The sequence below is a fragment of the Acipenser ruthenus genome, chromosome 3 (genome assembly GCF_902713425.1).
Source record: "Acipenser ruthenus chromosome 3, fAciRut3.2 maternal haplotype, whole genome shotgun sequence".
In the NCBI taxonomy this organism is placed as follows: Eukaryota; Metazoa; Chordata; class Actinopteri; order Acipenseriformes; family Acipenseridae; genus Acipenser; species Acipenser ruthenus.
The window spans coordinates 16,312,030-16,325,120 of NC_081191.1; the positions used below are offsets into that span (position 1 = coordinate 16,312,030).

Sequence of the window (13,091 nt, forward strand, 5' to 3'; positions counted from 1 at the left end):
GCTATTGATAGGCTTGTTTGAACTTAATTTATTATTTGTTAAGGTCTTGTCTGTGGCTCCATTTTTAAAGCTTCCTAGAACTGATTTTGCAGATAAAACCACCTTGGGTTTAACCCTGATTGCCTGTCTTCGAGCGGACAATAAGTGGCTGTGCACGAGGGAGGTGTACAGATGCTAAATCATCTTCAAACACAAGCTATGCCAATGAAACCGTATAAGCGGATAAGAATTCTGCACACACACACACACACATACATACCCGTTATTACTCAATCATTATTAAAATTGCCTTTAAGAGTGTAAGACTGTCCTGGCCTTGAGGGAACCTTGGCCAACTAAAGAATAAATATACCAAGCAAAGTAACATACAACGGACAAATATACAAAAAAAAACCAAAGAAACGCTGCAACATGTTCAAGACAAGATTCAAATGTGAGAAGATGTCATCTTATTGCAAGCACTCTTCATATTCAGCTCCATTAACTAATCTGTGATATGCACTGATTTATAAGTAGGTAACACACTATTTAAAATTAATTGGATGCATAATTACAATGAAGATTTAGTATGCAATAACCTGCTTAGTTAATGTTTAATTACTGGAAAAGGGTAATTAAGAAACCCTCTGCCCAAGATGGAAAATGACAATGTTACAAAGATGAATGTTCACAAATGGCACACTCAGAAGATACAAATGGAAGCATCACATAAGAGCTTTAGACATCAGCTTTACAGATACACACATCTAAAAGATTTTAAACCCACATTATTTGGTTATAAAGTAGACCGATTGTATGGGACTAGTCCAGATATTTTGTATGCAGCAACACCGACATGTAACTATATCTTTGTATATGTGGCAGGGCAGGGGCCCTGTACATGTAAATTAGTAAATATTGTGTCAGTCCGTGTAAATAAAAGTATGTGCTAAATATGTCAGGGCTGGGGTTAGAATCCACTCCCTGCTAAAAACATGTGTGGAAGGTGGCAATTTATTAATCACACCTGGCCATATGCTATAAAAGAGAGACGGCTCCAGAGAGTTGGTTTAGAGAAAGGGATGAGAGAAGCAGGTTATGCACTCTGTCTTGCACACAGACAGCCTTTACTCAGGTGTTTATTTTGGAGGTTTTGTTTGTTTGATTTGTAAAGAATAAAAGTGTGCGCAGAAAAGCTTTTTGAACTGCAATCTCCTGTCCTCTGCCTCTTCTATTCCTGCCGCAGGCCTTAACCATGACACTACCCTTCCACAGTAAGCAATAAGCATAATGAAATCTACAGTACAAATACAGAAAAGGCACAAAAGCATACATCCAATGTTACAACAATAATTGTGACAAATAAAAATCTAGCCTACTTACTTCTTCCCCTAGCATTGCACTTGAAAAAGAGCAACCTACAGTACTAGCCTGCAGCAATATTCTTATGTTTTCAGTCCCAAGAGCTTTGAGATATGCAGGGTACCTGGCTTCAAAAGACCAAAAAGGAAAAGTTTATTTATATCTGTTCATCTAACACTTCTGTTTTCTTTTTTTTATCTTCAAGCTATTTAATCTAAATTGTCATTAGCACATTTGTTCTGTGATGTAAAACAACAATTACAATTCTAAAAAACAAACAAAAACAGCCTATGACAAGTTACAAGGTTAAATAAAAATACTGAGGTTTTTTTCTGCTGTGTGGTTTGTTAGCCATTAAAGGCAGTTGGGTATTGCATCATAGTACAGGTGTTTAAAACTACTTGTGTAGAATAACTTGTAAATGTAAATTTGTGTGTGAGTGGGTGGAAGACAAAAAAATAGATGTATAGAAAACTATAAAAACCAAAGCACTGTACACTGTAAGCAACAGGTGTGCGAGATAAGCTCATGGACTTGCGTACAAGCCTATTTTAGCAAAACAGCAGAAGAGAAAGAAAAGAAAAATCTGTGCTTTAATGTGCTCTTTGTTACTATTATAATTTAACATGCTGGTGTATAGAAATGCAGAAATGTATAAAACATCTTAGCTACCACATCTTGTATTTGAACTTCTCAGCTTTGGGGCTTATGAAACCAAAGGATTAACTGCATTTTCTCAACAACAAAAAGCATACACCTAAGTACAAGCCCAGGCTCATTCTGTATTCATGTGAACCTACAGTGAAGTATACAAAATGATTCCATCACAAGTGAGGGATGGCCGATAACATTAGTGGAGGAAAGTCTGATGGATCACCAAGGCTATTTTTATTAGTTTGACAGATTATGTTTTAAAAGGGAGCTAAAATTATTGAGCAGAAAGAATGGATTTTGTATTGATCATTATAAAGGTGTTGTGACAACTTGTCTTGTTTACCACCGTTTAGCAGGGCAAATACCACAGCCTTCAAGTAGGAAGAACAATACAGAGTGGAATTCAAAAACAGGGCGGTACCTGTATGTTTATTTAAATACAGTGAGTCCTTGTTCAGAGGACGCGAGTTCAATTCTTTAAGTCAAAAGAATCACAAAAATAAACAAAACAAAAACAAAATCTTAACTCCCGCACAGAGTACTAACTAAACAGAAAACTACTAACTAATAACCGGGCAGCTAAGCTGCTTGCCGGTTTAGCACAATTACAATATTAAATGCAATGATTTAATATCCTTCATGTTGACCTTCACTTAGTCGGTCTCTCCGCCACACTCCATGGCCTTAGACCAACACAGACAGCTATCAGGAGGGTTCAGGGTTTTTAAATACACCTGCCAATAAACCACAGGTGCCCTGGATTCCCTGGATCCCACAAAGCCTCTTGGGAAGTGTGTTTTTTACCCTGTCCTTAAGGCTGTTGGACTACACTGTCTCACCCAGTGGTTATAGAGGGTATAGGCTTCGTGCTATCTGCGGTCCTATATATCTCCCCTCTGTAACTCTACCCCACACTTTGCCACAGTGTCAACAAGACTGCTGATTGGCAACTGCCCTTTCATGTTTTCATAATGCCAGACAAGAGTGGATGGTGAGGTTATACTACTGAGAAAATAAATAAACAAGGTATAGCCACTTAGTCCTTCAAAGCAGGTCTAAATCTAATCTGTACACATTCTGAAGCTGAATGCTGCAGGCAGACAGCTAGATCATTTTAGTTAAGTGGCAATTACTAGTAATGCCTCTACTCCTGTTTTGTCTGAATTCTATCAATTTCAGCTGGAAGATATATTAATATGTGTTTATTGAATAGTCTTCAGCATTCAGCAACATTCAATTTATGATATCTGTATCCACAGTTCAGTTTTCAGACTACTCATTAGAGGTGGGGTTTGACATGGTGATATTTTTGTTTTCCAAAGTTGGCATCACCTTACTAATAGAATTCAGCATGTACTGAAACAAATGACAAAATATGAATCTAGCTTCTGATGATTAATTACACAGTTAGATGGTAGAGTATATTATACTTTGAGAAGTACTGGTAGTTGGTTATATCATCTTAAGGTTTATCCTGCAAGCGTTTGCATGCAAGGATTCTGAAACATACCTTAAAATGTATCTGCAGTCAACTATTTATAACTCGGGTCTTCTTCAGCCAATTAACTGGATAATCATTGTGTTGATTAACAAACTATTGGTTTTGCCCAATCTTTTACATTGCCAGAATTGATTTGAATATATCTATTAACTATAAAGTATTAACTGAACAATCCTTAGCTAGGTCACAGATAACATCATTGTTAGATGTCCATGTAAAAGTATCTTATATAAGCACTGCGAGGCAAGACACTTGCCATACGAGTCAGGTGCTGCAGTGAAGACAAGGTTGTCTTTTCAAATCTGCAATTATATAATTCAGGTTGGCTACAAAATCATTTTAAAATCACTTCATTTAAAAATAATCTTCCATTATGTGGTCCTGTGATACAGTAGGAGGTGTGGCTTATCCACTCACCGATTGGGAGAGACACAGGAAATTCTTGAAAACGCCACACAGGCACTCAGGATGTATTTACACAGAAAACGAAAACCCATTTGACACTACCACCACATACAAGAAATAAACAAACAGGTAAAACAAAAACACAACTAGAAAATAAAAGGTGCCATTAAGACAGCAAGTGCCGATCCTTTGTTCTAGGAGGTCCCGCTGACACACACTCTCACACACATCACATGGGAATTAAAATCCCTAAACTAATCCCTGCTGTGTGTAGGGTTAAAACCCCGATCCCAGCTCCACACACAGTGGTTGGATGTTTGGTTTAAGTTAGGATTGTTGGCTGGGATAGTGCAGACAGTCCTGCTCCTTGACTCACAGCCCGGATGTGTATTAGCTGGCCCCTGTATCGCGAGACACCACTGTGATACACCCAGCAGCTGGCCAAGGATGAGCAGCCAGCCAATCCTTGGCTGCGATTCCTTGTAAACAGGCTAGTAGCATGTCTCATGCGGAGCATCTGGTTCTGTAATTATTTACAAAAATAAACAGGAAAGAAAAATCTAACAAAATACACAAACTAAACTATATTCATATGCAGGGTTTTCAAAATAAGCCGGCGATCGGCACGATCCACCGCCTAATACTATATTTGCGTCAGCTACTTTATAAAAAAAAAATACTAAGATTATTTTTGGGTATTATCATTCAGTCCATTTTTTGTCCTAGTACCGTACTGTAAGGCGATATATAGTATATAATAGCTATACATATTCACCAAAATAAATAAAAAAATTTAAAAAAGCATTCCTTTTGTTGTGATATCGTAACAATATGTACCCAGGTGCTTGTCAGAGATATTGGGGGTTCATGTATAGAGGCTGTACGTCTTTAAGAAGAAAGGCATGATGGGATATCAGCTGATATACAAATGCTGAAGTGCAGAGAGGTGCTGTATTAACATCAGCAGAATCCTTCAAAATGGGGGGGGGGGGCACCCCACTCCCACACTCCCCCATCAGACCTATGCGCCACAGCCCTACTACCTTGCAAGTGCCACATACCATAAATCTAATTGAAAACCCTGCACATGTGCAGGGCCTTAGCCCCACCACAGGTACATTAAAGACTTTTACTGCATCACTGAAGCCTAACAATGCTCAGGTCAATGCTCAGTCTAATAGTACAAATGGCTGCTTTGTCATCAACTTCAGTCAGGCTGCAGCGTTGAGAACACAAATAGATTTGCAAAGCTGATTAAGGGATGCTCCCACTATTGCTCGCTTTAAATCATCTCTCAAGACCCACCTGTTCTCTTGTGCTTTCCATGTTCTTTAAACCTGATATCTGCTATTAGCTGCTGTGTTGTTGATACTATTCCATGTATTATGCTACTGTCATGTATTATGCATTGTGTTGTTTTTTTTTTTGTTACTGTATCATGTATTATGCATTGTTTTTTACTGTATCATGTATTATGCATTTCTCTGTATTTAAAGTATTATGGATGTTCTTGTTGTTACTGCATCTTCTAAAGCGCTTTGTGATGGTGGTCCACTATGAAAGGCGCTACATAAAATAATGATTGATTGATTGATTAAAAGATTTGAAAAATATGCATTAAAATTTTAAATACAATTCTGAGTATTGGAAGAAAGTAAATAAGAAAATGAACAGAAAGCTTTTCCAGATTTAAGGCCTCACAGCTTTCACAAGGCTTTAGAGATAATCCTGAGGGTAGGATCAATGATAACAGCCACATTTACAGGGTCGACATCACACGCACATCATGTTCCCAGTCAGTTCAAAGTGAACTTTTGGACAAATCTTTCATATATTGCTCCACAGTGGTCCAATATAAATACAATGAGCAAATCAACTGCTTCAACAATGCACTGCTATCTTCAAGAACCACTTAAAAGAAGATGCTGACCGCAATGCTTTGGAATATCGGAGAACAAAGGCAGCATGCTGGCTTGATATTCTCCTCAACCTCTCTGCTGCCTTTGACACAGTCGACCACTCTATTCTCCTGTCCTCTCTCGCTGACCTGGGACTCTAGCACTGCTCTTGCCTGGTTCTCCTCCTACCTCCTGGATGCACTTGCATCATCTTAAACTCAACGTCTCCAAATCAGACCTCCTTTTCTTCCCTCACTGCTGATCTCTTTATCTCTGTTCCTCTTGAATCCACCACCCTCTCTCCCTCCTCATCCACCAAGAACCTCTATGTCACCCTCGACCACTCTCTCTCTCCTTTTCTCAGAACATCTCTACTCTGGCACACTCCTGTCGCTTCTTACTCAAAAACAAATGCAGAATTTGCCCCTTCCTCACCAACCACTCCACGCAGCTAATAGTTCATGCCCTGGTACTGTCCTGCCTTGACTACTGCAACTTTCTCCTGGCTGGCCTTCCTGCGGTCCGCTCCAGCTCATCCAAAACCCTGCTGCCCGCCTTGTCTTTTCTCTTCCTCGGTTCTCCCACACTACACCACTGCTCCGCTCCCTCCACTGGCTCCCTATCGCCACTCGCATCCAATTCAAAACTCTTGTACTCGCCTATCGCTGTTTCGACCGCTCTACTCCATCCTATCTTCAGACTTATTTTTCCCTACACCCCCTCCACTTCTCTGCCACTGGTAGATTAGCTGTAGCCCCCCTCCGCTCCCCCACTTCCAGATCACGCTCCTTCTCCACGCTTGCCCCTCAGTGGTGGAACGACCTACCCACGGATATCTGTTTAGTCCCTGACCACCTTCCGGCGCCTCCTCAAGACACACCTGTTCAGACAGCATCTGTAAACCTCACAACTCTCCACTATACTGGACTATATGGCACCCAATTGCAGCAGTTTATACTTGCACTGAACTGCTCCATACTTTGCCATATTCTACTACTGCACTTAATTATAACTACTTTCTGTATCTTGTACTTGATTTTAATCTTATATTTATTTATTTATTCATTTATTTATTTATTTATTTATATTTAATAAATCGCCAACTGATTTTACCCAATTTTTTCTCCCAATCTGAAACATCCAATTATCTCAGCTCACCGCTACCACCCCTGCACTGACTCGGGAACGGCGAAGACGAACACACACTGTCCTCTGCAGTGTGTGCTGTCAGCCTTTATAACTGCTCTCATCTGTAATGTGATATTTTGTATCAACTGTAAGTCATCCTGGATAAGGATGTCTGCTAATAAATGAATGAATGAATGAATGAATGAATGAATGAATGAATGAATAAATATTTGTAGCTTAGCATTTTATTACCTAAACTGTCAGCCAAGTACCATGAAACTAATGTTTTGTAATGGAAGAGACACTTTCAGTGACACAATATCCATGATTATACCAGAAAATACAGAGTGCCTGTCAGTTTTAAAAGTCAGCTTTCCTAAACTGATGTACACCTCAATAAGTATTTTTTCATTTCGCTTTTTCTTCCTGAACAGTGAAAAAGATTGAATGTTATTAATAAAATCACCAACAAGACTGAAAACAATGTCCAAAAACTGCAAAGAAGAATGTGGATATTAGAAACAAAATAATTATAGTTTAGTGTAATAATAAAAAGAAAAAAAAAACACTTAAGAAAATGTGAATAAAATGAAAAGCATCTTCAAATCGCATAATCTTAGGGGTATGTCATGTCAGATTGATTGGTTTGTAAACATGAAACAATATGGAACTGTGAAAAATATCTGCATTATTTGTATGTCCCAAGGTTAAAAACAATTGTGTAGTGGAATGGCTAAATTTAACCAAGAGAAGTAGAATACAGCTTGTAAAAACCCTGTCTGAAAGCAAGTGGTCTGTATCAGTTATATGGTATGAGGTTAAAAGAATGTGGCACTGACATAATTAATGTTCACTGGACACTACCTGTAAAGGAACTTTAAAAAACACAAAATACAACCATGCACCATGTCAAACCATATGCCAAAGCATCTGGTCTGTATCACTGCTATGGCCAGAGGTAAAGACTTGTAATAAAATCAAAGAATACTACTGTGTACTAAACATGCAGCTGTAACTTCACAGGTCATATGACCGCAATAAGGCAGCCATGTTAGGTCAAAGAACAATGTAACAGTTAATACATGTCTTAAGCATGCAGGGTTTATATAACCCTGAAAATCAGAAGTTACTATCTCAAATAGTTTCTGAGATAGGATGCTTTGACACTGGCAGGGCCATCTTTACCAAAAAAAAACTGGCATGAAATGGTAACTGGCAGGGTAATTTGTTACTTAAAACATGTGACAATGAGCAGGTTACTGTGGGGCTTTGGAGCACAAGCCTAAGGCAATGGCACTGAAGACTGCATTTAGGGCAATCATAATCAATTGCACTTCATGGCTAAATTTTGATTAGGCAAGTTTGCAAAGAGAAATAGCAAGGTATTACACTTCCATCTAGTGGGGAACCCCCGTAATAGCAGCTGAATTGTACTTAAACTCTCCTGCATACGTCAATGTTGAGAATTAGGAAAGGTACAAAGTAAAGAAACTATGTAGTTACATCTATACTGAGCATCAAAAGAAACTTATCACTTATATTTGGATAAAATTCACTAGATGTGATCGAAAAATGACAAACTTTTAGAGCAGGTGCAGTGACTTTTTATTGTGCTGATTAACAATTGACATCACGAAGATGCTGCAAAATGAGGGCAGGTGTTGTGACTCTTGGTGTCCCAGTTCGTGGCCTGTCATTGACAGACCGTCTCGCCAAGCTTGAAATTGCTGGCTGTGAGCACCCAAGAGGGAAGAGCCACAGTACGCTGCCCTAGCCCAGCCTCCAACATGCCGATTGCACGAAGGCGCTGCTCTCTTCACAGACGTGGCATATTGGGTTTTTTATTCTGTGATTTTCTTTATTGCTTTTATTCAAGCTTGCAATTCAACAGATGAAATCACTCTATATCCAGTGTCCAATCAACTGTCTCACTAATTAGGTGATTAAGTGCATATGCTTCAGTCATAGTCATTCAAGCGTGTCATGGTCAAGGATGAATGATCGAGTGATTAAAAAGAAACCAAAAACGTCCATGTCAAATGTCCATCATTTATATACCTTATTTTTTTTCTAAAATAAATGTGTTATAATAGTGATGTTTCTTTTGATGCTCGGTATATTAGTTTTATCTGAACAAATACGTTTTATATTGTGACAAAGTAGTACTCGTCTGAGTAAAACTTGTACACAAATCGGTTTAGTAGACAAGACACTTGTTTGGAGACAGTAATGGAGGTAAAACAGGACAGTACCTGTATGTTTATTTCCCTATGTTCAATACACAGGGTCGTTGGGACAAAGCAAAAGTCCGGTACGCAGTTCAGGTTCTCATACAAAGGTGGGTCAATACAGGCAATAGTGTTCTCGAAACAGTCCCCAGTCACACACGGCAAATCAATAGCTTTTCTCAATATAGTTACACGGCTCTCCTACATCACTCCACGCCAACTCCACACTCACCAACCTGAGCTGAGAGTCAGCCTCTTTTTAAATAGGTGAATCACACCCATGTGCTCCTAACAGGTGCGCTGACCACACCCTGCCATCCCGCTAAGGCTTCTGGGTAGTGCTGTCCCTACAAGCGGCCATTTTGTGCATTGTAGTCAATTTTGGGTCGGCCATTTTGTGGCTGGACACAATCCCCTTAAAATCTCCACCCTTCTATACTTCCCCTCAATCACCCTTCCCTTGGGTCTGCCACAATATGTACAAATCATTCCACCGGTATTGTATCCCCATTGTTCCCTTAAAACAGGTTGATAAGGCTATGAAAACTAAGATTTAATTAAGGGTTTCATTTTCTAATAAGCATTTGATGTAGCATATTACGGACTCAAGATTAATCCCCAATAGTATTTGCAACACCTAATATGTCCATATTTTGCATTGATATTAATATTTATATTACTCCAACAGTATTGTTGTACATCATATAGAAAGATAGACAGACACATTTGGCCTGGGTTTGAACTAGATCTAAAACCTTTGGGTTACTCTACGGAGTACCAGCTTTGGGAGTTCCATCTTGTTCAGCCTGTAGAGTAGGACACAAACATACGCACACACACACCTAAGATAAGGGTGTTTGACCACACACGTTAAAAGGAGCAACTCACTTTTCATGGTGCCATCCTCCTCCTCCTCATCCTCCTCCTCCTCATCACTGTTAATGACCATCGTCCCCAGGTCGGACTCTAGCATGGTGCTGTTGTGTTCGATCATTGTCTGGGCCCCATCACTCATCGTACTGGTAGCCCTCATTGTGCCTGCGCTTTCTGAGCTGGTTTTTACCATGGTGTGGGAATCTACTTCAATCTCTTCATCCTTAAAAGAAATAAACAAAGAAATAAGAGGGAGGGCAGGAGAAAGGTACTGAACACAATTCAGCATTGTTCGAAATAAATTGTCACTGTTCAGCAAATTTAAAGTTAATGTTTTGCACCATGTTCCGAAGATTTGTGGTAAAATGTTTAATGACCTGACAGTAAAAGGTATGCTTTTTTTTTTTTTCAGCTTTCATTTATGGAACACATCCCTATTCAAATCCAGTATACTGGTCAAAACAAAGATTACTAATACAGTATAGAGAAAGATAAATGTACAGTGCATTGGACACCATGCAACATCAGGTTTCTTGCTCATGGCATCATTTCAGTTCCAAAGCCAATAAAATCTATAATTTCCTACAGTACAGTTAACCCTGGCTGGGAAAGCTTTTATTGAAATAGCAAAATCTAGTATTGTCCCCTAGGATAATAATTCATATTTAAAATATGTGCTACCTAATGCCACAATGTTCTTCACATGTGGAAATGGTATCTATGTTAGCATACTGTACAACCAGAGTACTAAAGGGAGCCTGAGCATTATAATACAATAAAACTGAATGATTAATGCCACTGATCAATGTGTGCTTGATGTTGTTCAAACAAAGAGGTCAGCAATCTTTAAATGTCTCTTGGAGACATCACATAGTAATTAAATTAGAGGACTGTGTGTAAAAATACTCATAAAACAGGTTGACTGCAAAAGAATATAAATTCAGAGCATCAGCTGGGAAGCATATGAGAATGAGAATACTGGGTCAGGTCATCTACATATATTTGAGTTTCCATTATAGACATTACATGGAGAAAGCAGCTTTAAAAACAGCAATCCTGCAAGTTGTGGCGCTAACTGTATGGTTTAGGTGAAAATAAGACATAATCCATTTTAACAGATATAGTCAACTCAATCTGAACCACAAAACAGTGGTTTAAGATCAACAAGGCACATAACCACATCCAAATGTCGGTCTCTCATACCAACAATTTTAGAGCAATAAGTCAACATCTACAAATGCTTTTATCATCAAGATATGCATATCCTTATCTACTCCACCTATGGGCTTTGTCTCCAACTAAGGTTTTCTGGTCCTCTTTAAATTGTCTTTCAAACAGTAATAAATAACAACCACAAATCTCAGGCAACTGAGTCTCAATCTGTTGGTTTTGAATCCTTCCCCAGTGTGCATGGCCATTACTTTTTTCAAGCATGCAAATAGCACCTTCCTTTTCTTCATTTTGGATCTTTACCTAAATGATTTCTGACAGTCATTGCATGTCCCTTATTAAACATTAACTAGGAAAAGAACAGCTAAAAGTTATTCACATGAAACCCTAAACGTAACCCCTATACTTCAAATATACATTAAAGTGTTGTGAAGACCTAAAAAAAAAGATTATATATGAAGTAACGTTTTTTTTTTTTTTTTTTTTTTCTTTTAATAATTTAGTCGTTGCCAATTATTTTTTTATTATTTCCTCCCCAATTTGAAATTGTCAATTATTTTTAGGCTTAGCTCACCACTACCACCCCTGCGCTGACTCGGGAGGTCCTCCGAAGCGTGTGCCGTCAGCTTTTTTTTTTTATAAAGCCTTGTGGATTTTTATTTTTACTTTCAGTATCCCCATCAGGCCTAGATTAAGTAACTTAGCCTAGCAATCCATCAAAATGTAACCTGTATGATGATATTAATCTTCAGCGTATTTATTAACTCTACTAGCTGGGTAAATTTTCTTGGGAGGGTGCCTAAAAAAGAAAAAGTATGACTCACTTTCATCAATCACACCCAAACATTTTCCTGATGCAAATTCTTTTTTAATAGATCATAATTTTAATAGTGGAACACTGAGGGACTGAAGCTGGGTCACCTAAGGGTTGTTCTGGTGTGTTTAACATGATGCGTATGGAAACTAATCTCAAAATCTAACACTCAAACTACGCCTGTAAGTGGGGGTCTCATGAACAGGTGCTGGCCACATGAGAACAGTTTTTTTATTATTATTATTTTCAAAACACACATATAAAATTTAAACATCTGTAGTCAATACAGTGTGTTGAGTTCTTACAAGAAATACAGTACAGATAATTGTTGGTGTTTCATCTTAAAAAGCACAGCACAGACTGCTCTGATTAATAAACGGTGTAGGGGTGTAGGGATTGGACAGTAAATAAATAGTAAACAAAAAAAAAATGATAAAAAACCATCCAAAACAACAAAACTTGCCAAACCTGCCTTTTCTGTCTGTTAAGAAGAATAAATGCAGATCCTAGACTTTTCAAGTATAACAGACTCATATTCAATGTGGTTTAAACTACACTTCTGTAATTATCTACTCAATATTTTCCTCAACATAGAGGCACATTCATGCTGTTCCAGACCACTTCAATTTATCCTTCAGATCATATCATATGATAGAGCCACTGCTGGTATTCATCCTAACTGGTCATTTCCCAGGCATAGCATTCGATTACTCAAGGACAATAGATGGCAACAGGAAAAATAAAGCCAAACCTATCTGCATAAATTAAACTAATTCTCAACAGGGAGTTGTGTAATTAGCACCCCTTTAATAACAATATGAGCTGCTAATGCAACCCAATTCTAAAATATATGCATGGAAAGAAAGCTTTGCAGGTGCCTTTGGCTGCCCACTACTGAAATAGAAAAATCTGACATTCGAAAGTACAAGCTTTGGGCTATTGATATACACTTACACATGTGACATCTATTTTCTTCCCAGACCAGCTTTGAAAACTTTTGTCCATACCACACTGCGTTGGCATGACTAAACAGATTTGTGTGTTTTTGTAATTGTGTTTTCTATTTGTTAAGAAATTGC

General features: G+C 38.4%; 1 protein-coding gene across 2 annotated transcripts in view; it reads right to left on the reverse strand.

Moving 5' to 3' along the window:
• Positions 1–13,091, reverse strand: part of LOC117435557 (serine/threonine-protein kinase 3-like) — a 126,862-nt gene that overhangs the window by 31,128 nt on the left and 82,643 nt on the right. For both annotated transcript variants that reach the window (XM_059012614.1, XM_034058843.3), the window contains one exon: positions 10,044–10,251. In XM_059012614.1, coding sequence (XP_058868597.1) covers positions 10,044–10,251 — 208 coding nt within the window. The remainder of the gene's footprint in view (positions 1–10,043; positions 10,252–13,091) is intronic.